This window comes from Phaenicophaeus curvirostris, chromosome 16 (genome assembly GCF_032191515.1).
Source record: "Phaenicophaeus curvirostris isolate KB17595 chromosome 16, BPBGC_Pcur_1.0, whole genome shotgun sequence".
Taxonomy (NCBI): Eukaryota; Metazoa; Chordata; class Aves; order Cuculiformes; family Cuculidae; genus Phaenicophaeus; species Phaenicophaeus curvirostris.
Window position 1 is genome coordinate 17,378,599 of NC_091407.1, and position 27,721 is coordinate 17,406,319.

A 27,721-nucleotide genomic window follows, 5' to 3' on the forward strand; every position below is an offset into this window, starting at 1 on the left:
GCTGACCTATATCACATCTGTTAGGATGATGTGAAGTAGAGGGAGTGGTGTCTGCAGTGAAGGTGGAAGCCAGTAAGGCCACAAAATGCAGCCTGATGATTGGGGTCATTAAAAGCAACAGAGAGAAAGAGAAGCTTAAGCTGCCATGGACTCAGCTGTTTAAAAGCTCTAATTTTTTTATATGCAAAATCTTAAACCAATAATGCTAGTGTAATTCTTTCACTAATTTACCAGATCAAAGTTTTCTCAGAAGATTCTTTTTAGTGACTTGAAAATTAGATGATAAATTCCATTTCATGTCTAGATACACGATCAGCCAACCCTTCTGCCCCCTCCTTTGAACACCTTAATTGTTAAGGACTATAAACAGCACTTAACGATGCTGTCCTGGTTCCAGCTGGTTTGATGGTCTTAGAGGTCATTTCCAACCTTAACGATTCCATGCGGCTGCCCTTTTGGAACAGCTTTGTTGCTGCAGTTTTTGGTAAGCGTTTTGCAGGGTGTAGCCTGGCAGCACAGCTCCAGCAAGGGGAATGGTGAGCTGCTGGTGAGAGGGACAATGTTGTACAGCCTCAGCAGTGCCTTTGGGCTGGAAGCAACGTTTGACTGACTGAGCACCGTGTTATTCAGAAACCTAAACTGGTAGAAAATCAGCGTTTTTCCTGTGCACTGACTACTTGCTGTGAGGTCAGCGGAGCTGCTGGCACCAGCTAGAGGAAGGGGGGAAGAAGTGGCTCATCTCTGTGGGTCAGCCATTTTATCAGACTTCATTTTTCTTGTGTTTCAAGTCCATAAACCAGCACTGAAGCTGAAACAAATTGTACCCCATCTTTTTACAGCTGCTGTTCTTCCTGCAGCTGTAGCACCCCCTGCTCTGCTGTGCCAGGCCAGAGTTGGCGTAGCCGTGTGCTGAACTGCAGTACAGAATTTGCATGGCTTAATTTTGTTTTGATGGAACAGTTTTCACCAGGTTTCATCATCAGGAGGGTGATGAAAGGGATGGAGCAAGTGGCCCTTGCAGGGGAGAGTGACTGCTTATTTGAGTAGCCAGCTTCAGCTGTCTTAACATGTGCCTGCCGTTAGTGTAAGGCTATGTCACTATTTCACTGGTCTGTGAGCATTATAAAAATGCTTTTTGGGTTTATCAGTTAGGGAAATATCCTTTCATTTTTATCTTCCCTGTGGATTTTCTTTGCCATAGGCGCTGTGTGGGCTGCAGCAGCCAGGGGTGTTGAGATTCAGGTGGCTGATTGGTCTCTCACTTCCTCCATTTGTCCCAAGGACACAGCAATGGGGAGGCTGTGTTGTAAACGTTTGCTGGGGCAGGGGCAAGACTTGTTTAAGTTAATGACTGGAAGAAACCAAATAGGGAGGAAGAGATGAGGAAAGCAGATAGCAATTGTGAGGCTCTGTTAGAAACCTTTGGGACCCACTGTTGCACTGTTGCACTTAAACTGGGCATTTGCTGCAGAGACCAAAGGAGACACTAGTAGTTGAAAACCTCTGGAATTTTTGCCTCATGTCCACATTCATTTTGACTTTCATTAGCATTCAGAAAGGCTTTGCTAACACTAGAGAAATAGTTGGTGGTCGCTGTGGAGGTTACCCTTCTCAGTGGGACTGCGCTGTGCAGTTTTGCAGGGGGAGTGCGGATGTGCTGCTGCTGCACAGTGCTCACGTGTGTCATGGGTAACCTTTATTGGCCCACTTATCATAACCGCACTATCCACAGCATCTCTGCATCTTCCCTTTCCTTTAATCGTTGCTCACATTCTTGTCATCACTGCTCATTTGTTCCTTACTAAAAGAATTAATAAAAACCAGTTTCCTAAGAACAGGGTATTTAAAATGTTCTGAATCTACATGAAACAAGTTGTAAAAACAGGCTTGTGGCTTTTCCTTCCTTGTTCTTGCAGATGAAATTAGCTTCTCCCTGCCATTCATCACATCAGAGATTTGAGCAGTTTGAATTGTTGCAAGTTGCTGCTGGAATGTCTCGCTCAGCACAATTTTGCATCATGACCTTTCTGCTTTATAGCCCTGGAAGCTGTCATTCCTGCTGTGTTATTTCTGTTATTTATGTTGCTTTCTGTATGTTTTGTACTGGTATTTCTACACTCCTAAGCAATCATTAGCAGTCTCCCTACCTTCTGTGGGGCCATTGTCTCTGTTAGTCGTGCAAACACTTGGCATAGTTGTCCAAAGCAGATTTGTGGATGAGAATTTATTCCCTTTCTTGCTCTGAGAGAAGCTTTGACCTGGGTTTCTCACCAGGTACATCTGATGCACAGGAATTCCCCTTACCACCTCTAAGAATCTTCTCTGCAAGCTTTGCCAGCATGAATTTCAACTCCTGAGTTGCAGGTGTTTATGCCAAGTCGTGATGCATCATGCAAACCAGTCCCCAGGCCTCTTATTTCCAGTACCTTCCCTGTGTGCTGAGTGGGACTTCATGGTTTGCTGCTACCTAGAGCCTTGGGGGAGATTTTCCTTCCTCAGCTGCATGCTGTTGCCATCTGCATGGATACACTTTTCCACATTTCCAATGTGTGATTGCCTGCCATTCAGCCATTTCCAGATGCTCTTCTTACTTTTTTCCCTCTGTCCCTTAGATATTCCAACTGAGTCCGTGTTTCCTTTCTACAAATGCACTGTAAATGTGCAGATTTGACCATGTCGAAGCAATTGGTGTTTTTAATTATATGCATATTTTGCATAGAAAAATCAAAAACTGAGAAAACTCTTAGTTCAATGCACAGTTAATGAGTTTTCCCATCTATTTGTCATGCTTGAGTGGGATTGAACAGACTAAAAATAGCAAAATTCGTGGCTAAATCCTCCTTTCGAGTTGTTTGCCACCTGTTTAGTATTGAAGGTTCTATCTGAATCTGATTCTGTGCATTCATCTCTTACCTTTTTAATCATGTTTCTTTTGCCGTTCACCATTAAAATTGCCAAAATTTAAATGAGATGTCATCAAAAATATTTTTTCTGTCTGATGCTGCCATTGAAATAGTGAACTTCAGTTTCTGCTGTTCTGTCTCTTGGTATCTTAGCTAGATTTTAGTCCTACCTGGATGGAGAACTTAATGAATTCAGCGAAACACCTCCTACAACTGCTTTGTGGTGTTCAGCAATCAAATAGTCCCGTTAGTCTGCTGGGTCTCTGATGCCCCGCACATGCCGCATCCTTAAAGATTAAAATCACTCCCATCACTTACTGTCTGCAAAGCCAGCCATATTCTGTTTCTAATCCATACACTGGAATGAGAACTGCCCCGCTACCACCAGCCTGCTTCTTTCTTCTGAGTTGTCACATTTCTTACTTGTTTGACTGTAATAGACTTGAGTCCTCCTGGGCTGCCTTGTAACAGTTTCAGATATTAGTGGCCTCCTTTGAATGGGTGAGACTTGTGATTTTCTTTTTCTTCTCAGCACAGCAGCCACTGTTCTACCTGCCTTCTGTTTGCTCTTATCTGCATTTGGCATAACTTTATCAGTGCAAGGCCTGTTGTGACAGGACAAGGAGTAATGGTTTTAATGGCAGGTACTGGGCTCTTCTCCCAAGTAACAAGTGATAGGACGAGAGGAGATGGCCTCAAGTTGCTCCAGGGCAGGTTTAGACTGGAGATTAGGAAAAAATACTTTACTGAATGAGTGATGAAGCTCTAGAGGAGGCTGCCTGGAGCAGTGGTGGAGTCTCTATCCCTGGAGGGGTTCCACAAACATGTCAGCATGATACTTTGGGACTGGGTTTAGCAGACATGGTGGAGTTGGGCTGACAGTTGGACTGGATGAGCTTAGAGGGCTTTTCCAACTGTGATGATTCCATGATTATATAAACCAAGGGAGGGGAGATTTTACAATGAAACACTGGCACAGGCTGCCCAGGGTAGGAGTGGAGGCCCCATATCTGGAAACATTCAAGGTAAGGTTGGATGGGGCTCTGAGCAACCTGATGTCCCTGCTCCTGCAGGAATGTTGGACTGGATGACCTGTAAAGGTCCCTTCCACACCAAGCCTTTCTATGATTATTTGACAATATTGTTTCTCAGGGCATTTTTATCTACCTACCTGCTCTATTCAAAAGAAGAAAATCCATAAACAACTTTGTGCAGTCTCACTGTCGTGGTTCTCCTTGGCACCCCCATACGATAGAACAGTATGTGGCTGTACTTCTCCAGCTTTTTGATAGGGCTTTTTGCTCCAATTTTGTTTGCATGAATGGGTGACTTTATTCTGGTTTGGTTTGTGTATTATGAAGCTGGAGCATTTCACAAACCACTTCTGGTGTTTAATGGATGCAAATGGCTACCAAAGGCTATTTTCCAAAGAAAGACCCTTCCATTCTGTAACAGCAGTAATTTTCTGTGGCATGAAGACAAGTGAACTCATTTCTAACAAAAGTGAGGTTTCAGCCGCTGGGAGTCCATCAACTTTCAGGGTGCTGTTTTACCTGGGTACGTGCTTTACATCCTGACGCTCTTGGGCAAAGTCACCATGAGCTCTCTTGCTTCCATTAGGGGCTTTTTTCCATCAGATATTTTTAATGCTGAAGTTTTCTGTTTTTCTTCTACTTGTGAGTGATGTGGTAGGAACATCGAATTAGTTAGTGGACTGGGCAATGTGGCAGCTTTTCTAATTCAGTTGTTTTCTCCTCTTACAGGAAGCAGCAAATATGCTGTGTCTGACCCAGAACAGGCTGAAGGAAGAGGAGCAGCACCTTCTTAGGAGTGGAAGTAAGTGGAATTTCGTCACCACTTGTGTTAGCAGAAAAATCGTTATGTGCTGGCTACTTTCTGTGTAAACATCCACTTACAAGCAGAGAGGACATGGGATGGATGGCAGAGTCAACACGCTGTATTAGAAAAAGTGAAACGAAAACAACTTTAAAAGGGCAGCAGTGAAAAAGGGAACCTGACTTGTGTGAAACACACCTCTGCCTTGTAAATTGTACCTGCAGTTCTGAGGGACAGAAAGAGTTGCCCACTGAACAATGGCAACAGTCAGATCTTAGGCTTCTTAGGCTTTTTGTTATCCAAGCCCCTACACAGCTCTTGTCCCAGATTATAGAATCATAGAATCATGGAATGGTTTGGGTTGGAAGGGACCTTAAAGCCTGTCCAGTCTCACCCCCTGCCATGGGCAGGGGCACCTCCCAGGGACACCTCAATCAGGGGGCTCAAAACCACATCCAGCCTGGCCTGGAACACCTCCAGGGATGGGGCAGCCACCACTGCTTTGGGCAACCTGGGCCAGGGCCTCCCCACCTTCATCATAAAGAATTTCTTCCTAACGTCTAATCTAGATTTCCCATCATCCAATTTAAAGCCATTCCTCCTCATCCTATCACTCCATGTCCTTGTAAAAAGTCCCTCCCCACCTTTCCTGGAGCCCGTTTCAGTACTGGAAGCTACTCTAAGGTCTCTCCAAAGCCTTCTCTTCTCCAGTCTGAACAAACCCAACTCTCTCAGCCTGTCCTTATAGCAGAGGTGCTCCAGGCCTGGGTGACCTTTGTGGCCTCCTCTGGACCCATTCAAACAGTTCCACATCCTTCTTCTGTTGGGGATTCCAGAATGGAACACAGGACTCCAGGTGGGGTCTAGTGAGAGGATTGCTGATGTAAGGTTTGTTTGGTAACCAGCTTGGTTAGAGGATTCTACCCAGCCGAATGCTTGTGTGCGAGTGAGTGGGGCCATTGATTTGTGGGGCTGCCTGACTGCCTCGTATGACCCATGTGCTGACGTGCATCAGGAAAACAGGTGGTAATTCCTTTCCTCAGCAGCTGTCCTGCCAAGCAGCGTGGAGTGGTGTTCTGTTATATGTTCATACTATTTCTTCATGAGGTGTCTACCAGACCTGAACTGCCACAGATTAAAAACTCAATTTGTGGTCCTCTTTAATATCAGTAATCTTCAAAGTGGTGTCCACGTTTGCCTGCTTACATTTGCTTGATTTTAGTGTACCTGTAAAATATGAAAGCAATTAAAATTTGGGGTTTTCTTTTTGTCTGACCTTACTCTTAATTAATCAGAATTGTAACTAGGGATGAGAAGAGAATAGTAGTCTCTTGAGATACTCCACAAAGCTAACAACCCAGATTTTGCTCCTTTTGAGCAAGAACTTCCCTGTTAATTACCTCTGTGAATTTAATATTGCAATATGTGCGCTTTATGTGGTAGTGGGAGAAAACAGAGGGGAAGTTGATTCTCAAGATCAGAGGGAGAGTTCATGAAAGCTGAAAGTAAGGGCATAAAAGTTGTGCTTCGCAATTTGTTTGCTTGCAGAGAGTTTTGGAGTAAACTCATGAAAGAGGAAGTGCACTCATTCCTGCTTATCTTTGATTTCATCTTGTTGAGGTAGTGCAGTAAAAAGGGGAGTTTTTGCTGAAACATAGGATTTTTAATATAAATTACAAGAATGTGGAATAGCTTCAAGGATTTACTTGAGTGAAAAAGGCCCAGGTCCTGCTTCTGATAGTTTCTAGGGCAAATAAGTTCAAGAGGAAAAGAACATCTACCTTCAGTAAATTCCAATGTGAAAAATTGCTGCTCTGTTTTTCTCTTGTCTGTGGAAAACTGTTTGGTCATTTTGCATCTCTATAATAACACAAACCTTGTCTTTTAGCAAGTGCTTTACTGCCACCTAACAAAATACGATTATGACTTTTAATGACCTAAAAATATCACCATTATACATCTTTAGTCAAGTATTTAATTGGCGTCATTAGTATTTATTCTAATGGCAAATGCACCAGGATCCTGGTTTTCAGTGCTGGCTCATTTATTGACTGTCCCATCACTTTGGAACATTGAATCATTCTTGTCAGCCGCAGTCTCTCTCTGTTTGCATAAGTTGCAGGGGTCTGCAGAGGTGTAACGGAGAAGATAAATCATAGAATCACAGCAAGGTTTGGGTTGGAAGGGACCTTAAAGTCCATCCAGTTCCAACCCCCTGCCATGGGCAGGGACACCTCCCACTGCATCAGGCTTTTCAAGTCCCATCCAGCCTGGCCTGGAACACCTCCAGGGTTGGGGCATCCACCACTGTTCTGGGCAACATGGGCCAGGGCCTGCCTACCCTCATCGTAAAGAATTTCTTCCTAATGTCTCATCTACATCCTCCCTCTTCCGATATAAAGCCATTCCCCTTGTCCCATCACTCCAAGCCCTTGTAAAAAGCCCCTTCCCAGCTTTCTTGTATCCCCTTTCAGCTTTTCCTTTGGAAGCTTCTCCAGGCTGAACGACCCCAACTCTCTCAGCCTAGCCCTCATAGCAGAGGTGCTCCAGCCCTCTGATCACCTTCATGGCCTTCTCTGGACCCATTCTACTCTCTGAGCCCACAGTTTGCTGATGATCAAGAACCAGGCTGTGCTTTCCCCTTAGGCCAGACCCTTCTCTCCTTCTCTCCTTATCAATTAAATCATGCCCTGTATGCAATTCAAAACCAAGGGATTTGCTTTGGTCAGAGAATGCAGGGATTGGAGTCTTAAACAGTGTGATAACCTGGTAGGGGTTACATACATCCTGGCATGTCAGTCACAGGAGAAATATGTATTTTACCCAAGAGGAAACAAGGAAACAGCAGCAGAATCGGTGCAGCATCACTGAACAGCTTTGCCTTCCCAAACCACCCAAAGGTTGATAGTGAGAGTCACGCTCAAAATAGGAAGCCCAATAAGGGTTGAAGTTTCTGCCCTTGAGGCCTCCCAAGAGCCCTTGGTCTGGCAGTCAGTGATTTTATCAGCAGTGCTGTGAGCATGGTGTGGATTGTGGGGAAATGGTGAAAAGTGCTACAGGCATGAGCACTTCGACCTCCTTAAACCTGTGTTTGGGGCTTCTACATGCTTTATCCTCCTCCTGTGATCCAGTGTGTCCAATTAATGAGACAGGCACAAGGAACATTAAAGCAGGGCTTGTCTTCATCATCAGAAGCCTCTTTCTAAAGTAGGTTTTGGAGAAAAAAATGCTTGCTTATTCCACTTGCATTTTTGAGTAGTGCCCCACCCACAAAACAAAGTGCCTTTATCCTAACTTGTCTTCCATCTTTATTTTGTCAAAAAAATGTAGGATTTGGTAGTCTGGGCCTTCAGCCCAGCACATACATTGTCTCTGCTCGCAGGACTGTTAAAGTAGACCCTGCTCTGACTTCGTCTTGCTCATGCAACTGGTTTGGAGATGAAGCAATTGGCTTTTCCCCCTCACAGCTGCTCTCAGTGGAAGGCATGCAGGCTGGCCTGTGCCTACGAGTATAGAATCATGGAATGATTTGGGTTGGAAGGGACCTCAGAGCCCATCCAGTTCCAAACCCCTGTCATGGGCAGGAACACCTCCCACTGAATCAGGGGGCTCCAAGCTCCATCCAACTTGGCCTGGAACACCTCCAGAGATGGGGCAGCCACCACTGCTCTGGGAAACCTGGGCCAGGGCCTCCCCACCCTCACAGCAAAACATTTCTTCCCAACATCTCATTTCAGTCTCCTCTCTTGCAGCTTGAAACCATTTCCCCTCATCCTGTCCCTGCACTCCCTGATCAAGAGCCCCTCCTCAGCTTTTCTGCAGCCCCTTTCAGTACTGGAAGCTGCTCTATGATCTAACCTTATCCAAAGACACGTTGGCTGAATCTGGAAAGTCCGGGTGAGCTTGGTTTGTCGGGGCCAGTGCCTCCTGCAAAGGAAAGGGAAGGTTCTCTAACTGTCATTACACTTTGCTCCTGAGAACTGCAAAACACTTAATGAGGCTCTTCTAACAGAGTAGGCTGGCATCTGGTGATAAATTTGTTACCATTAATTGATAAAAGTCAGCATTCATTCTGCCCTGCAAGCACTCCTACCTTTGCGTACTTCTGTAATTGATGCAGTTCTGTTATTGCCTGGATCTTTTGACCTTATCTCCTGCTAATTTGGTAAGAAAAGTTGCAAATTAAGAGTTCATTTCTCTGCAGCAGAGGTCGCAGGAATTCTGGGCAGCTTCAGGCTGAACTAACAGTGGAGAAACCTATATCACATCTGTTATAAAGAAGAGCCGTGAAATGTGGGTTGGGTTGTGCAGGTCTGTGTTAAGACTAGAGAAAGCCAACTTGGGCAAGAGCAGCTGGGAAGCTGCCTGGCAATAAAGCCCTTGAGGTGCAGGTCAACAGCGACTGAACATGAGCCAGCAGTGGCCCAGGTGGCCAAGAAGGCCAACAGCATCCTGGCTTGGATCAGGCCAGGTGGCCACCAAGACAAGGGAAAGGATTGTCCCCCATGGATGGTTATTTTTTGACAGCCAAGCAAAATGTGCTTAGCTCGGACACCTTGCTCAGTTAAACAGAGCAAATAGATGTTGTGCTTTGGACAGCAAATCACACAAGACTGGTTGGTGCTGCACTGAACATCTTGTACCATTTCTACTACAGAACGTATGCTGTAAAAGCTGAGAGCAGATAAACAAAAAGCCCCATTGCAGCAACTGTAGCAGTTGAAGTGTAGCAGTGAGTCGCTGGGTAATTCCTGCAGGGGTGAGATGTCTGCCTGATGCTGCCAATGCTCGGCACTGTCACCAGCAGGACACTCAGACCATCCATCTTCTTGTAACGGACACTTGGAAGTTGTCCACAATATTCTTGTGTTCTGCTTGTTAAATAATTGCAAATTCGTGCTCTAATTGAGGAGTACTTCAATGGATCCTTGACTTTTAAAATCATTAGAAATAGTTCTGGTCGCCGAATGTGGCCTCTCTCTCTAAAATGGGCAAAAAGATATCTGAGTTACTTATCCCTGTGCCAGGACTGCAAACCCAGTTCAACTGGAGTCTGTTAACTGGAATTATTTTTAATTATTTCAAGTGACAGAGACTTCGCTTTTCCCTGGGCGATGGTTAATCATCTGTACTGTTAAAACCAGGAGTTTAGGTGCTGTAGCAATGGGTGGATCATTTTAATGACAAAACGAGGTAAGAAAGTGCACATAGAGCTCTGCAGCCTCCTAGGTGGTGTTTGTTGGTACAACACTGCCCAGTTTTAGTATGTGATGATCTGACTATCCAGGCTTTCTGCTGGAGATGGTAGGAGCCACAGGAGTCAGAACCTTGATCCAAGCTCTCAGGACCAGGATGGACTTTTCTCACTGATCAGATGAAGGATCTGTTTTATACTATGGACAAAGGATGTTCCCTGCTGGACTTTATAGATCTTCCTGTTCAAATTGCAGAGCTGCAGATCTGTAAGTACTGAGGCTGATGTGTGTAAACGGTGTCTCTGAGCCTGGTGAGACCCAGGGATGGGTTTTGTAGAACTGAGGCTTTCAAGTGAGAACTGAACTTCCCTCTCCCTTTGGTCACATCAAAATCCCAATCCATTGCCGCTTTTTTTTCCCCTGCTCTACACTTTTGTGATGTTTATTAAGTGTGTATTTCAAGCTGTGTATTAACTCTCAGTTGCCTGCTTGATTTTTCTCGTGATGTTTTTTCACCAAACTCAACGTCCTGCTGAATCCAGTAATTGCTGTGTAGCCAGTGCTTGTGTTTTTGAAGTGGTGGTTTTTATTATGGAATTGAACATGCTCAGCACACTCACATCTAATTCTAAAGCATATCAATAAACAATGTTCCTTCTGCTCATTATCTTCACTACAGGACCTTCTTATTTTACAGTTGGATACATTTGCTTGAATGTTTATGCGAGCTAAGAAATCACTGGTAAGTTATTAAATCGTGCTGGTTTTCCTTCAAGCATTGCAAATTACCAAAAATTAAATCATTTAAATATAGTATTATCAGTCCAAGTATCTTTTCCTGGAACCAGTTGGTGTGCTTGGAACAAATGACACATTTTCTGAGAGTGGTGTTTGTCATTGGTAACCAGGATGTACTTTTTGTGGCTGGACTGATGTAAATGAAACTCGTTAAATTAACTGCAACCCACCTTGGTGAAATGGAAATGTTGAAACTTAAGGCAAGTGAGGATTAAAATCCCAGTCTTCTCTCTCAAGTTGTCTGATGTGCTGCCAGTATTCTCTGTGCAGCAGTGTAAATCACAGCAGCGGGGAAATGGGCCGAATGCTGTTTGTGTGGTTGCTCTGTTGATGACCTTTTCATAGTAAAAAGACAGGAGCTTGTTAAAACTCCAGCCTTAAGCTGGTGGAAGCTGCTAGTGTTGCCCAAAATTTGGGCACGTGGACTGCTGAATAGCAATTTATTGTGAAAAGTCAAATAATCTTCATGTAAACCCATGCAAATCTCATGAGCCAGCTCTGTTCACGCTTATTCTGTACTCCATGTACTGGTACATGGGAATTTATAGCAATATGCTGTTTCCTTCAGTGCTTTATGCTGGTACTAAGCAAAATGCATATTTTCTCCGTAAAGAACGTTCCTTGTCTCCCTGGAATTGATGCATTGGAGTTGCTGTTGTACAGCATTACACAGATGTGGTTGTGATTTCTCCTAGTGCAACAAGTAGTTTCTTTCTATATGATGTTAAATTAAACCTTCTGAATTGTCACCATTCTGTGATGGCAAGAACATTGTGTTGAAAACTGGACAACTGGGCATAGACAGTGAGGGGTGGTGGAACCCTGTAGTGCACTGGCTAGGATGGGTCCCACACAGCATTAGACCTTTTATCCCGCTAAGAAGCCTGTGCTTATCTTGTCTTTATCTTCTGCATTTAAAGAAATCTTCAGCAGTACATTCTGTGCCAGTGTCCTTGGGATTGTGACCTAGCACAGTTTTGCTCAGCTGATGATGTCATGGATTGTACACCAGGCAGAGCATGGGTTGGTGACAGCACCCATTGAGCTGGGTTAGAGCACTGCATTTAGGTTTTGTAAATGAAAATGGTGCTTGATGTCTTTCCAAGTGGTGAGTGAGAGGCTTGGAGGCACAGATGTTGCTGAATCTGCATTTACAGCTGCCACTTTTCTGACCCTCGGGCATGTGCTTGCTGTAGCAGCACAGTGACGCTTCATGTTGGGGAACGTGTGTCAGAATTCTAACTAGGCGGTTCAGAGGAAACCCAGAGTCCTGCCACAGATCTGTAACAGGATGGATTTCAAAGTCACAGCTTGCTAGGAAAAAATGCATGCTATGTTTATAAGCTGATAATTCACCTGGTGGAAAAGGCCCTGGGGGTGCTGGTCAACAGCAGCTGAAGACGAGCCAACGGTTTCTCAAGTGGCCAAGAGGGCTAACAGCATCCTGGCTTGGATCAGCCATGGGGTGGCCAGCAGGAGCAGGGAAAGGATTGTCCCCCTGGGCTTGGCACTGGTGAGGCCACACCTTGAATCCTGGGTTCAATTTTGGGCCCCTTAGTACAAGAAAGACATTGAGGGACTGGAGCCCAGGGGTTGTGGGAGCATCTGAAGGACCTGTAGGCTGAAGAAGAGGAGGCTGAGGGGAGACCTCATCGCTTTCTGCAGCTCCCGGAATGGAGATTGGAGTAAGGTGGGTGCTGGGCTCTGCTGCCAAGGAACAAAGGATGGGGTGAGAGGAAATGGCCTCAAGTTACACCAGGGGAGGGTTACACTGGATATTGGGAAAACTTTCTTTCCTGGTAGAGTGGTGAAGCCCTGGCAGAGGCTGCCCAGGGCAGTGGTGGAGTCCCCATCCCTGGAGGGCTTCTAAAACTTACAGAGATGTAGCATTTGGTGACCTGGTTTAGCTGGAATGGTTGGGACTGGAGGAGCTTAGAGATCTTTTCCAACTTCAATGATTCTATCTCTGATTCTATGATTAAACTACTGTTCATTTGATTGAAAAGTAATCCACGATTTTTGAAGGCATGAGTGGAAGCCAGGTGTTCAGTCGGTACTGCCTTGGTTTATCAAGCACACTGAGAAGGACAAGAGGTAGAGCTGGGGCACAGGGCATGCTTTTCTGGCACTTGCCAGAGGTATTTATTTTGTGGCATCCACGCATGGACTGAGCAGCAGAAAACTGTGGCTTCATCACTTACAGGCAAGAGTTGCACCATCTGGCTTGATGGGGGAGGACAATAAAAGACATAGTGTGAGATAGAGGGAATTGAGAAGAGCAGAGAACCTGAGGGAAAGAAGAAAAGGGCTGAGTAAAGGGGACAAAAAGCTACATTTAAACCATTTGCTTTCATAAAGCAGCAGCTTGGTGCCCTCCAGCCACTGATACTCTCTCCACAAGTCTATCACAAGGCACGTACTCACTGCAGGTTCTTCCTGCAAGTCCCACTGTCCAATAGAAAGGTACTATGGGGAATTATGTGACAAAATGAACTACCTCTTTGCAAGCTGAAGTGGGTCAGAAATAGCAGGGGCACCCAGGATTGCACTTACAGGGAGCTGGAAGGGTCTACGTGGCTCGAGAGAGCGTTAAGCCATCAGGGTGAGAGTCCGGAAAGAGCACACATACATACAGCAAAAGGAAGTTGGCCCATTCTTGCCTGCTAAATCTTCTTGCCACTGCTTTGTCCCAGGGGAAAGGTATTTTACATGTCATAATGTGTCTGAGAGTCTGTTGCTGCAGATGGTTTTTAAAAAAAGGGTTCCAGTTAAGTGAAATGTCAAATCAAAGCCCTGTGTGGTGACATCCGTGCCCCCACCAGAGAGGAACGGTGTTGCTGTGGCACTCTGCCAAAAGTTCTGTTCCCAGAGTGGTGTTGGCTGGGTCTGCATTCTGGGTTATCAGCGGAGAGTGCTGGCTCCCCATCTCTGCTGGCAGCTCAGTCTCAGGAGATCCTGTGAGAAGCAGAAAGTGCTAATGGGGATGAGATAGAAGTGGTTTGGCAAAGTAACCATAAGAGCTCTCTGTGGCACCCTCAGCTCTGGCCAGTGGTGTTGCGTAACAGGAGGGGCATGAATGGCAAAACCTGAGAGGGAGGAATTGCTGCTCAAAATAGAAAAGAATAAAAGAAGGAAAAGTTCCCTATCCCCCCCAAATAAGAATGCAGGTGTAGTGGCAGACGTCACAAGGGAAAGTAGTCTTGCTTTTCAGCATACAGAGCACAAACCTTTATTTAAGCTCCAGATAGCTCATCTTGGAGGAGTTTTCCAGAATAAGGGCTGAACAAAACCTCACATTCCTGAAAACTGAGTAAACAGAAACAATGTTCAGGCCACACAGCAGCATGCAATTCCTTCACTCTCCAAAGAAGAAAGTGTAACACAAAAAGAAATTGTAGCTAATGTTGTTGGAGCCTCACAATCTTACCAGTGTATCAAATATATTCCTTTCTGTTATGTTTTGTCATTTACTTAATATTGCAATGAAAAGGATTATGGAAAAATGCCTAATGTTTGTGTATTGCCCTGGAATTAAATATTGCAAATATGTGTTAGCTCATTATTAATCATAAGTAAAGCAGTTATTTCCATTTTCAGCTCAGACGTGTGTAATTAAATGTACCTGGGAAAGAATTGCCTGTTTTCTCGAAGTAATTACCAGCCCTTGTTGCTGCGCTGGGTGGTGACCTCACACGGAGCCCTGTTGTGTTTGTTAGAGCTCAGTGAACTCCAGGAGCTCCTACAGCCTGGCCACCATGCAGCGTCAGCCCTGAGCTGTGGGATCAGCTGGTGCAGAGGGGTTTGGCTCTACACATGGGAGAGGGCTTCGTAAGGTGGTAGAAGCTGAGGATCTGGCGCAGGGAGTGAGTGTTTGAAGAGAGAAGGAAATAATCACTAGTAGCTGGAAAGCTGAGCTTAGTCTTAGTGAGCCAATGAGTGGCTGGCATGAACAAGGAGGGCAAAAGCTCATGGGGTAGAAGGAGACTTGAAAGGAGCAGAGCCTGCCCCAGACTCTCTACACACCTCTGCACCAACTTTCCACCTGCTGTTTTGCTTCAGAACAGGCTCAGGAGAGAATCAGTTTGGTTGACCATGCATATGGACCTCAAGGTAGGACATGTACAAGCTTACACGTACAGCTTACATGAAGAGCAGGCTGCTGTTTTCTTTGCAGGCACTTTTAGGTATCTGAAGATTGTCATCCTTTCAACCATCTGAAGGACAATTTGATCTAAGTCTTTTAGGTTTGTTCAGACTTGGGGACTGGGGAATGGACAGTAAGGGACTGAGTAGGCTTCAGTTTGGATAGGAAAAAGAAAACAAAGGCAGATGATGAAAATATTGGAAGTTCCTGCATTTTGTGAATCTTTCCTGTTTCTCCACCCATCTGGGATTTGGCTGCATCTGCTTTCATTTATCTGGGGATGTCTCATCGTGCTTTTCTAACCTAGTGTTAGTGAAAGGTTAAGAGTCTAAGGGAATGAGTTTTGGTACTCTGTGTGTCAGGGAAAAGACTAGATGTGTTCATAAACCCACACTGAAATAGTGCCTCTGACTCTATATTTGCTTTGTTCCTGGAGAGTGTATTTAGAAGTGGCATTATGGTACAGTCGCAGGATTGTCCTAAGACAATTGTTTATGTTCTATGCTGCTCTGGCACTTCTGTGTGGAAGGATGCCTGCCTGAGGATGTGGATGTTGTCTGTTTCCCTGTGCTCATCAGAAGAGCCAGTGATCTCTCTGTGGCCCCATTGTTAATTAATTTGATTTTGGACTTGAATGAAGGTGGAGACTGCTACCAATTTCTTGTGCCCAGCTGCTCTTCTGAGTTGTGGCTTGGTTTGTGTGATAATTATCAAGTGTGTTTGTTTTAACCAGGTAACAATGACTCCGACATAGAGATTCAAGAGGATGAAGGAACTGATAGTGAAAAGGAAAACGGGCAGATCATGAAGCAGCGCACTGCCACAGAAAAACCTCTGCAAGGTATTTTAGCCTTTCCTTAGTTGCCTTTATTCAGAACCACATGCTGGAATTACCTGAGTAACCTTAAATGTGAAAAGACCCTGTTATCATGGAAGGCTGTGGGCCCTGCTCAGCCCTTGTGAGTTGTAAGAGGATGGTGTCTTACAGAGGAAACATGATGCTTTCAGGACAGCAAAAGGTTACCATGTGAGGAGCATCCTTCCTCGCTCTTGCCTTGCAGATTCTGAAATAGCTTTATATAAAGCCTTAGAAAAGTAAAACTGTTTCTCATTGCAAAGCTTTTCCTTCCTTTTAGTTGTTGACGTTTGTTCTCCTAGAATCCTCTTCAAAAGGAGACCTTTAGCAAGTCCATAAAGCCGCCTGCGCTGGCACAGTCATGGGTGCAACATGCCTGGGTTGTTTCTTTCAGGAAAGGATGCCTGGCTTCTGTGACAGGAGTGGGAGTATGACCTTGGCTACTGGTTCCAGTAGAGACTTGGTCAGAAGCAACTCAGAGGAATTACTGTCTGAGGGCCTGTTAGGTGGACAAAGACATGTTCTACTTAGTCTATAGTCGAGCAAAATGAAACGAGAAAATCCGGGAAGTTCTCCTTGGCGTTCTTGTTAGCGGTGAGCGATTCTGACCATCAGCAAAAGCCTCTCTTTTTATCCAGACAGGGATAATTTTGCATGCTGCTGCTTCTACTGGAACCTGTTACTTAAATCAACAGCAAGTATCCAGGGAATTTGAGATGAATTCTGCTCTTCCCTCTCTGACTAACACCAGAGAAAGAAGCTGAAGTTCTCAAGTCAGTGTAACTCAAACATTTTTGTGCTCAGTTCATCTGCTTTTCATAAATCATGAAAATTGTTGAGAAGGGATAGAAACCACTATTCACTAAGAATTTTTACATTGCCATTTCTCTAGGAAAGGTTTATACACGCTTTTTAGAGCTTTGGAAGTGACTGTGTGACCGTCTGTGATGCTTCATCTCAGAGGGCATCATAACACAGTGATGTGGGTATAAGCTGCAGTCAAAGGCAGCTCTTAATACCAATTTAGGAGCAAAAAAACTTTACAATAACAGTTGCAGAGTTTGTGACAAGTGGAGTTTTTTCTAGGAAGAGCTTTGTTATCGTTTATTACAGTTACTGGAGCCTCAGCGTTAGCTTGTCAAACTTAAGCAGTTCAAATCCCTGAGATGTTTTCTCTGCTGTGCAGTTTAGATTGCTTTCTGTCCTTTTGTGGGTCTCTTCCTACTGTTCAGTAAACTCTTCTGGCAGGTAATTACCCTCTGACTTTTTGCATACTCTGAGCATGCTGTTGCTGACTATATGGTCACAATCCTGATCTTCACTCTCCTTATCTCTGTATAAGCTGGAAGCCTCCCTTAGCTCCCTGCCCTCCTTTTGCTTCTCACCTGCTGTGAACACTGGAGCAGCTCCAGGTGTGTTAAATGCCTCTGAGATGCCTTTTCTATGAGTCCTCCACAAGGATTAAGGTTGTATTCTCCATTCTAACTCACAACACTTCAGTCCTACAGTGCTTCAGTGCAATCTCTGCTGGCAGAGGGGTTACAAACATTTTTAAGGGAAGGATTGCTGGCTCACTTTTCTGCTTTGCTGAGGTTACTCCTCATCACCTTGGGCAAGTCACCCAGTCGCTCTAGCTGTAGCTACACAGTGAGATTAATAGCGAGCACTCTGCCTGTACTGCTAGCCTTTGTTCAAAATGACTACGTGTCTTGTTTAGGAAAACTAAACCTTGGGCTGTCTCTGTTTCTGGTGTCAGAGAGAGCTTGCTCAGATCTTCCTGTTCTTACCTGTCTAGAACATAGGAACAAAAGCTTGGACTGGATCAAGACACCAGTCAGACCAATGCATTCCTTCAGAAGCTCCAGCTCAATGCAGAGTCCATGCTTACGTGGCAAGCAGTTCTAGCCTTGAGAAGAGTCTCAGATCTGCACCTCTGTGTCTGTGTAAATAGGCTTCTTTGGTCCAGGACCCTCAAAGATAATGAGGTTTGGCTGTGTGACCCTTACCAACTGAAGTGCTGGAGACATGTTAAAATTTGAGATTAATGTCAGGTGCATCAGCTTCCTTAGAAAATCCAGCCTGAACATTCAGTGGCCATTGGTCATTTCACACACCGAGAATCTATACATGTACTTCTGTAGAGGCAGTTTGCATTTAAAACATACTGAATTATTAAGGCAGCATGACAAGAACGTTATTTCCATGAATTACTGTTTTATTCTGTGACTCAATTCAAGAGATTTCAACCACTTTCCTTTGAAGTATTGTGTCTCCTTACCATAGTGCTTGTCAGCCATAATTTGCTCTCAGACCAAGCAGAGATGGTCCACTGTGGTTCATTCCTGTAGTTGCATGATACATTTTACATCTCTAATTTCCAGGCTATTCATATTGAAGAGAAGATTTCCTCCTTCTGTCTCTAATAGGTGGAGAGATATTCCAGCGTGGTTTGCCATTATAGAGGCAAGATTCTCAGGGAGAGATAATCTCTCTTATTAGGCTGCTTGGTATAATTGAGAAAAATCAACACACTTACCCTCCAGAATCCTTTCATCAGGTTTTTCAAGATGGATCAAAATGCAAACTAAATGCAGCTTTGACGATATTGCTCCTGGTTTTGATCTTTTAGCCAATTAAAAGACTTGAAGGTATAGAAAGCAGTCTCCCATGGAGGAGCAAAGGCTGTTAACTGGGGAAGAGCTGCTAGCTCTGTGGTACAGAGAGAAAATTGAAGCCTGATTCCCCATGTACAAAGAGGAATAGAGAGTAGCATGTTAAAGAGGAACCTGTAATGAACTGTGGGGTTCATATGTCCTTTGAGTTCACTGTTTCTGATTCTAGGGAGACCTTAGAGTACCTTCCAGTACTGAAAGGGTCTACAGGAAGGCTGGGGAGGGGCTCTTGATGAGGGAGTGCAGGGATAGACCCAGAGGACCAGTTAAAACAAGAAAACAGGTTGTGGTTCCACAAACCCAGTAAGCCAGTACCTGTCAGTTTGGACACTGTCTTCCTAACCATTCATTTTCACCCCCGTGCCTGCTCCCTCCTTGGACAGAAGCCATCCTGGCTTCCTAAAAATGGGTTTGCTGTGCTGTTCATAAAATTACAGAATTGTAGAGCCATAGAATGGTTTGGGTTGGAAAGGACCTCAAAGCCTATCCATTTCCACCCCCTGCCATGGGCAGGGACACCTCCCACTGGATCAGGGGCTCCAAGCCCATCCAACCTGGCCTTGAACACCTCCAGGGATGGGTCAGCCACCACTTCTCTGGGCAACCTGGTCCAGGGCCTCCTTACCCTCACAGCAAAACATTTCTTGCTAAGATCTCATCTCAATCTCCCTGTTTTCAGCTTAAATAGTAAAACACAGAATCACAGATCACACAGAATCACTAGATTGGAAAAGACCCACTGAATCATCAAGTCCAACCATAACAACCTCTATCCCACACTGCCAGGATCTTTCAGCTCCTGTAAACCAAATCTAAACACTTTAGCTCTTTTATTTCCTTCTATGATGTTTGTGTTAAGGGGTGGTTTTTTCCTGTTGGTACAAGAGAGACCTTTTCGGTACCAGGATAGGAACAACTTCAACACCATTTGGTCTTTATTGTCAGAAGACAGCTTTCTAAAACTCTAAATGTTTTTTCCATAAACAATTGGTCCAAAGTCAAACAGCAAGAGAGCAGCTCTCTTGGAGCCTCTTCCCTTCACAAAGCTCACCCAGGGGGTCAGTGTAGTAATGATGTGCTGGCAGCCAGGCAGTGGGTACTTGCTACTGAACGGATGGAATATTGACTATGAAAACCTGCACTGTTTAACATAGAAAGTACAAATCATAGAATCATAGAACCTCTAGGTTGGAAAAGACCTCTAGGATCATCAAGTGCAACCATTCCTATCGACCACTAAACTATGTCCCTGAGCACCTCATCCACTCTGCACAATCACACACCTGGGGGCTATGAGGCTTTTTGTCTGGATTGGTATGGATGCACATTTGGACTCACTCTGGGAAACAGCAGCTGATTCTGCAAGAAGTTTTTGTTCCAGCTCAGGCTGCTATGCTGCTGGCCTTCCAAAATAATGACAAGCCAGAGCTCAGCTGCCTCTGACAGCCCACATGGCTTTCAGCAGCAGCTTCACTGAATCACAGAATCGCTAGGTTGGAAAAGACCCTCAGGATGATCCAGTCCAACCATTCCCATCAATCACTAAACCATGTCCTTCAACACCTCATCCACCTCTATTCTAAACACCTCCAGGGAAGGTGACTCAGCTGCCTCCCTGGGCAGCCTGTTCCAGTGCCCAATGACCCTTTCCATGAATTTTTTTTTTTCTGATGTCCCGGTTGAACTTCCCCTGGCACAGCTTGAGGACATTCCCTCTTGTCCTGTCCCCTGTCGCTTGGGAGAAGAGGCCAGCTCCCTCCTCTCTACAACCTCCTTTCAGGGAGCTGTAGAGAGCAATAAAGTCTCCCCTCAGCCTCCTCTTCTCCAGGCTAAACAATCCCAGTTCTATCAGCCACTCCTCATAAGACTTGTTCTTCAACCCCTTCACCAATAAAGTCTCCCCTCAGCCTCCTCTTCTCCAGGCTAAACAATCCCAGTTCTCTCAGCCACTCCTCATAGGACTTGTTCTCCAACCCCTTCCCCAGCTTCATTGCTGGGCAGACGGAGAGTGTGGTCCTGTGTCTCTGGTGTTTGCTAGCATCTCGTTGGATATGTTTGCCTTGATGCAAAGTCTGTGACAGTGAGGAAATGAGTGGGTCTGGATTTCATATGCACCATGGTGGTGGCAGAGGGAGAAGCCTGACGTATAAAGAATTCATCTGGTAGGAAGGCACTTGGCTGTGCTTTAGCAGGATTCAAGTTTCCTACCAATTCGATAATGTGTCAAGTTAAGGGGAAAACATTCTCAAATGCTCTTGCTCTCAGAGGGAAAGAATAGCCTTTGAGTCTGACTGCCAGGACTGGAGGAAGCTGACCTGGGGCAGGGAAAGCTGATAGAGCTGCTCTTCTTTTTGTCTGTGTGGGTCTCTGCAGGTTCCCATCTCCTAGATAGGAGTCTGCAGAGTCCGTAGTTTCCTGATATAGCAGCTGCTGGGTATTCCCAGGCTCATGTAGGTGGGAGAGGTGGGTAATCAGGTGTGTTTGATAACACCAAAAAGGGACTGCAGTTGGGATTCACAGAAATTAATTTGTCTTAACTTGAAATAGAGCTTCTTGCCACCATCTCAACATCTGCTGCCATCAGAGCTGTCTTCAGCTGTACATCTCCTGTCAGCGAAGTTCAGTGCTCCCTGTGAGGGAGAAGGTGTTTCTGGACACTCCCAGCCTGTGTTGTGGCCATTGCAACACTGGCCCTGGTGGAGAAGGAGAAGAGATTGTAGGTCTGGCCTGATGGGAGACAGGTCACTCACTTCCGAGCAGATTTCCTTTTCATGGTGGTGTAAGAAATAAATAGAAGCTTGCTCACCCTGGGCAGCAGCTGCAGTGGGCTTTATTAGTCATTTGTTATTTTATTAGTCAGTTTTGTTAGTGCCTAGAAAATGCTGCTGAGATCAGGGCCTTGTGCTAGGGCCTACACTCGCACTTAAGAGCAGAGATCAGAAAGCTCAGGCAAAAGCTTTATCCCAGTTTTCTGCATGCCGAGGGAAGGGAGATGTCTTATCTGAGCTCACACTGTGAATTTGCATTAAGAGCTGGTGACTGAATTTCCAAACAAGGAGCAAGGTGTGTCAGCTGCACATCCACCTTCCCCTTGTTGTGGGTTGTCCTAACTTCTCAGATTAAGTGTCACTTCTTGCTGTCAGGCATGGGGATAAAAAACACCCACTGCTGGGTAAAAGGGTGTAAATTATCCCAGTCCTGTGGCACCTTTGCAAGCAGCTGTGTGGATTAGTACAACGACAAGCGTCGTCCAGGTCCTCTGCACACTGGGGTGTCCCCTGTGAGTGTCCAGGGTCATGTGACAGGCCCTAATCCTGCTGGTCCCACCTGCCTGAAACAACATAGAGATCAAAGTCTGGGCAGTACCTGATTTGTACCTTCCTCCAAAAGTAAGCAGTTCAATGCACCTAAGATGTCCTTGCTATGTCCACTGATGGAAAAGCAGCATCTTGCAGACCTTCTGTTAGCATTCTCTAAGCTCTTCCCTTGGCAGTTCTGAACTGTCCTATTTCATCAGCTCTCCTTACGTGATAACTTGATTCTCTTTTATATTCAGGATGTCTCTCAGCTTTGTCTTACCAATAAATTTTAGGAGGTCCCTGCTGCTTTCTCCTTTGGGGAAATAATTCCTTATCTAATAGAATCATAGAACAGTTTGGGTCAGAAGGGTCCTTAAAGATCATCTAGTTCCAGTCCCCCTGCTATGGCAGGATTGGAACTAGACCATACTTTATGCTGAGTCTTCTATATAGCAAAATTGCAGTTAAACTCTTGGAGTCATCTGTAGGCTGGGCAAAAATGTGGTTCCATTGCCGTGTAGCGATGTCAGTTGTAATCATTTTCAAATTTGCATAGTTTAGCATGTATTAGAGCAAAAGTCTCTAAAGTTGAAGAGAGAGCTTCTGTCTAGGAATCTTCTTGTAATTCCTTCTTCACTGCCTGTCTTGTCAGTGACCAGATAGACAGAGGACATTGTTTTTCATGTAAAGGCATAAGATCCTTTGAATTATCTGCATTGACACAGCAAAGGTTCTTTGGTGACTTCTGGATGAGTTAGGCAGGTTTTTGCTATGACTAACCCAAATCAGTCTGCAAAGGGGACAAAAGGGACGTATCTGCTTTTGTACATTGGAAGAGGTTTGACAGGGTGTATGTTACAGCTGCTTTGTTTTCAGGCTAAAAAAATCAAATGGGTATTGTCTAGATGGGAAAAAAAATCCATATTTGGTGTAGAGAAACCTGGTGATGACAGCAGATAAACAAATGGTGAAATATGATGGACACAGCAGGACTGTTAAACAGGCATCTGGTTGGCGCTGAGTGATTCCTGGTGGCTGTGAAAAAGCAGGGCTGAGTCACCCACTCAGCCCATGTGCAGGATTTCCCCAGTCACAGCTCGGTTGTGCCCATTCCCAACACCTTCTGGGCTCCCTTCTAGCAAAGGAGACCACACTAGTAGCTACAAGTAACAAAGCCAGGCACAAATGTGTTCTACCTTTTCAGTGAATTCCCTATAGCCCCGAGATCTCCACCTGCTTCTTCAGACTTGCACGTTGAATTCTCAACAAGAGATTGAGGTTTACCTTGGCTCTGCCTCGGATTCCCGTGGGATGTCAGCCCCTGCTGCGACATCATAGAATAATAGAATAGTTTGTGTTGGAAGGGACCTTAAAGGTCTTCTAGTTCCAACCCCCTGTCATGGGCAGGGACACCTCCCACTGGATCAGGCTGCACAAGGCCCCAGCCAAACTGGCCTTGAACACCTCCAGGGATGGCGCAGCTACAACTTCCCTGGGCAACCTGTGGCAGTGCCTCACCACTCTCATGATGAAGAAATTCTTCCTTATCTCAAGAAATTCTTCCTTATGTCAGGAAAGGATCCGGGCATAGAGAGCTCTCTGAAGGACAGAAGAGTTGCCACGTGGAAGGGATGGGCTTTTGTCCTCTGTGCACCACAGCAGGGGAAGGAATATGCCAGTTTACAGAACTGTTTAGGTTGGAAAGGACCTCTTGGGATCACCTAGTGCAGCCCCTCTGCTCAAACAGGATTGGACTACATCCAGCTGGGGTTTTAATATCTCCATGTCTGACAACTCCATAGCTTCTCTTGGCAGCCCTGTTCCAGTGTTTGACCACCCTCACAGTAAAAAAAATACAAAAGTGGTTTCTTGTTTTCAGACAGGATTTGCTGTTTCTTAATGTGTAATCGTCCTCTTGTCACACTCGCATAAGGTAGCTCAGGAAATTGGAACTGCTCTCAGCCTTACCCTCCTCTACCTTCTCCTGAGCTCTGAGGCTTAACAAGAGGGGTGACTTTGCATGCATTGGGATCTCATCCTGTCACTGCAATTTGGTTAATCTTCTGAAAGGTAAACCCCAAACTTCATCTTTCAGTCTCCCTTGGTGTTAACCATGAGCCAGACTTCATGGTGATTCTCTTTGCTCCTGCAGGAAGAGCGGACGCTCGGATCGTGGGAGCAATGCAGGGTGGAGACACAGAGGAAGAGGTAAGTACCCAAACCTTGTGCCTGTAGAGCTTCTTTGACGGTGGCAGAATGACAACCCTCTCCTCAGCTCAAGAAACACCTTCTAGCTGCTGAATCTTCTTGCCCCATGCTGGCTTTTTCCCTCCTTCCCGCCAGCTGACTGCTCTCGCATCTGCTCATCACATTTTCCTATTTTTCTTTTGCTCTTGGACTCTCTGTGCGCTGCCCTGTGCTTTCACCACAGCCGGCAATGTGTAACCAGCAGCACGCAGACAGGGAATGCTGTTCTATTGAGCTGCTGGGCAGAAGGGATCAGTGCAGTGTAGCAGGAGTTAGGTATGTGGGTCTAAATTGCCTGCATTGCTCTAAAATCACATTCCTTGGAGCCCTCTAAATGGCCTGTCACCCATGGCATTAGTCTTCCAGCTGATGGGGTGGGGCTGAGAGCTGAGCTGTGAGCTCTGCACGTGGAGGTCCTACCTTGCAGATAAAGCTGTCCTGTGGCAAGTGGACACCGGCTAGCCGCACAGGCACTTGTTCTGACGAGCCTGGTGAATAGGCAGCTCCTTTGGTGTATGGGCAATCTTTCTGTGCCTCTGGGCACTCCTCTAAGTGCCGTATCTGCATTAGGAAGCTAAAGCCAGTTGTGATAGGGTTTGTATCCATACAGTAAGCTCTCCCTACCACCTCAAAAAGATGCTTACATCCAGTCTGCCAACCAGCAGCAGTGTGGAAATGTCCTGTGCCCCAGGTGATGCTGGAATATTGTTTTGGAAAGCGCTAGTTAGCTCAGGTCAAAGGCATGCTAGGAAGTAGTACAAACAGTTAAAAATCATGATAATTGTGAACAGATTCAAATACTTTCCCAGCGTAGATGTAGCCTTCCTGCCTCCCTGTGCAGCAGCCTCCCCAGCCAGTACTCCCTGTCTATCTGAGGAGGGCATGCGAGGAGCTCAGGTATTTTCTCTGGGCCCAGCAAGAAGCCCTGTGCTGTTGGGGCATTATCCTTCTCCCTCAGTACTGTCCTGCCTTTTGCTGCCTTCGCGGCATAGAAATTAAGCCTCTCTGAAACAAAGAATTTGCCTTCTGAGGAATCCCTTCACAAAAGCCCGTTACAGACACCAGGCTCTGTGAGAGCTGCCTGGTTTGGATCAGGAAGTGGAGGTTACTGGAAAGTCGTGAGCTACCATGGCTCCAGGGCCCTGGGGAGAAGGTTTAAAATGAGAGGGAGCGGATGGCGGAATGCACCTCTATGGGTTGTAAGAATAGTAGGAAACTCAGTATTTGCTACCACATACAAAAGCCATTTGCCAGGGCTGTCTGACACTGATAGCTGAGCCACGCAAAGCCCTGGGCAGACTATTTTTCCTGCAGGCAGGGCCAGAAGAGAGAAAATACCACTACAATGAAGTGTTCATTGCAGAGGCCTGGAGGCACTATTAGTGATAAGGGAGTTAAATCTCTTGCTAAAGAGGGACAAGTTGCCCTTCTTCTTGCCCATCCTCACCTTTTCTCTGGAAAGGTACTTGCAGATCATGCTCTTCTCTTTGTTTCTGCCAGACTGGATGTGGTTAAGGCTGTTTGTTGCCTTCTGGGGAATGATTTATGCCCCTGGCATTCAGACCCATTTCTGGGTAGGGTCGGGAGTGCCAGTGCTGGAGGTGATGGTTTGACCTTAGTTGTGCAGCCTTATTGTCCTTGACTGTGTTTTTGCCAGCTTTGGATAGCCATTCCCTGCTATTTCTTTTCCCTTTGGACTTTCCTGTTAACATCTTTCTCCTGTGTCTCCCAGCTGGCACAGCCCCAGGATATCCAGGTGTGGGAAGCTAAGGCTTTCAGCTTCGTATTGCCCTCAGCTGCAACCACTTCAGTTGTCTCATGGCTCTACCTCTTAATGCAGCAGCTCAGCAGGCAACAGGGTGGAGAGGCTTGCTTAGGGACCTTTGTCAGCATCTGTGTCTCAGAGATCAGGGAGGGAAACTAATGGGGCTGGTTTGAACCCCTCAAAGAATTAATTGGGTTGTGGAGTCCAGAAGGAGTGACAGCAGTTGGATGCCCAGCCTCTGTTGCTTGCTAGTGTGGCATGTGATACCTGAGCTGTACCTGTCTTTGCTGCCTTCTTCCCTGCTCCCATTCCAGTTATTTTCTGTTTTCTTTTTTGTTGTACTTTTTTTTCCCTGCTCTGCCTCTCCCGTTCTTTCCATTCTGGTTCTCCAAGAAGAGATCAGCCCCAGCATGGCCAGGCACACACAAGAGCACCACCAAGGTGGGTTACTCTCCTGTGGTTAATTTTTTCCACTCTTCCTTGATTCTTCAGGCTTGCAATAGGTATCACTTTAAAGTTAAACACCCTGCAAGGTTTTTAATACCACATTCAGCAGAAGTCAGGGGATTCATTTTTGTCAGCCCCATAAAGTGCAGAAAGAGGTTTGCAATAAATTGAATGGAGCAGCCACTCTCTAGCAAAGTGTGAGCAAAGTTCCACTTGACTGGAGGCTGGCTGATGTGCCCATCTACAAGAAGGGTCAGAGGGAGGACCCAGGGAACTACAGGCCTGTCAGTCTGACCTCAGTGCCGGGAAATCAGGCCCAGTCAACATGGGTTCATGAAAGGCCTTCTATGACAAGGTGACTCACCTACTGGACAAGGGAAAGGCTGGGGATGTAATCATCTTGGACTTCAGTAAAGCCTTTGACGCAGTTTCTCATAGCATTCTGCTTCAGAGACTGTCAGCTTCTGGACTGGACAGGCTTGGTGGAAAACTAGTTGGCTGGCCGGGCCCAGAGAGTGGTGGTAAATGGAGTTAACATCCTGAAACACTGCCAATAAGTCTTTAAATTATTTTCTTTTCAATTATTTTCTTAAATACGTTTCTTTGCAGTGCTGATGCTTATTCATTTTCTGAAAATAGACATTTAAGCAAAGGAAACCCTGAGTGTTCTCGTGCTGTGCTGGTTTTGGTAATGTCCAGGTTTGCAATATCTGAGTTGTAGGAAGTGCACCCTGTAAGAACAGAAGACGGTGTGCCTTGACGATTAATGCTCCCAGATCCTTGTTTGATAGAGTACAAGTGTTTGCAAGGGTAGGTGATATATAGGGAAGATTATCTGTGGAACACTGCCTTTCTGCTAGACTCGTAAGTCAGCATGGCATGCAGATGTGGGAAAGGCATTAATGTTTCAAAAGGGGGAGAGAAGTGATAAGCTGGTTTAATTCAACATACACAGCAGTCACAAAACTGTTAATCAGCCACTTCTTTGCTTAATTTCTTAACTTTGAAATACTTTTCACAAAACTATTGCCTAACTTGTTAATATTAGCTTTGGAGCATTAAACCCTTTTTTCTGTGGACAGCATACCAAAGAACTCCACTCAAAGGTGAAATGTAGCTCAGTGTAAGGCAGGATGTTTTTAAAAGTATTCAAGTATTGGTTTTACTTGGCTTTACTTGGACTTCAGTAAAGCCTTTGACACAGTTCCTCACAGCATTCTGCTTCAGAAACTGTCAGCCTCTGGACTGGACAGGCACACACTCTCCTGGGTGGAAAACTGGTTGGATGTCCGGGCCCAGAGAGTGGTAGTAAAAGGAGTTAACTCCAGCTGGAGGCCAGTTACAAGTGGTGTCCCCAGGGCTCAGTGCTGAGTCCAGCCCTGTTCAATGTCTTTATCAATGACCTGGATGAAGGCAGGAGAAGTCTGGCTGGAAAGCTGCCTGGAGGAGAAGGACCTGGGGGTGTTGGTTGACAGCGGCTGAACATGAGCCAGCAGTGGCCCAGGTGGCCAAGAAGGCCAATGGCATCTTGGCTTGTATCAGAAACGGTGTGACCAGCA

At 45.6% G+C, this 27,721-nt stretch overlaps 1 protein-coding gene across 5 annotated transcripts in view; it reads left to right on the top strand.

The window, feature by feature from the left end:
* Window positions 1–27,721, top strand: part of CLUAP1 (clusterin associated protein 1) — a 75,334-nt gene that overhangs the window by 46,262 nt on the left and 1,351 nt on the right. For 2 of the 5 annotated variants that reach the window (XM_069870221.1, XM_069870218.1), the window contains exons 9-12: window positions 4,667–4,739; window positions 15,610–15,717; window positions 23,856–23,911; window positions 26,109–26,156. In XM_069870221.1, coding sequence (XP_069726322.1) covers window positions 4,667–4,739; window positions 15,610–15,717; window positions 23,856–23,911; window positions 26,109–26,156 — 285 coding nt within the window. The remainder of the gene's footprint in view (window positions 1–4,666; window positions 4,740–15,609; window positions 15,718–23,855; window positions 23,912–26,108; window positions 26,157–27,721) is intronic. The other 3 variants (XM_069870223.1, XM_069870222.1, XM_069870219.1) reach the window with 2 other exon arrangements.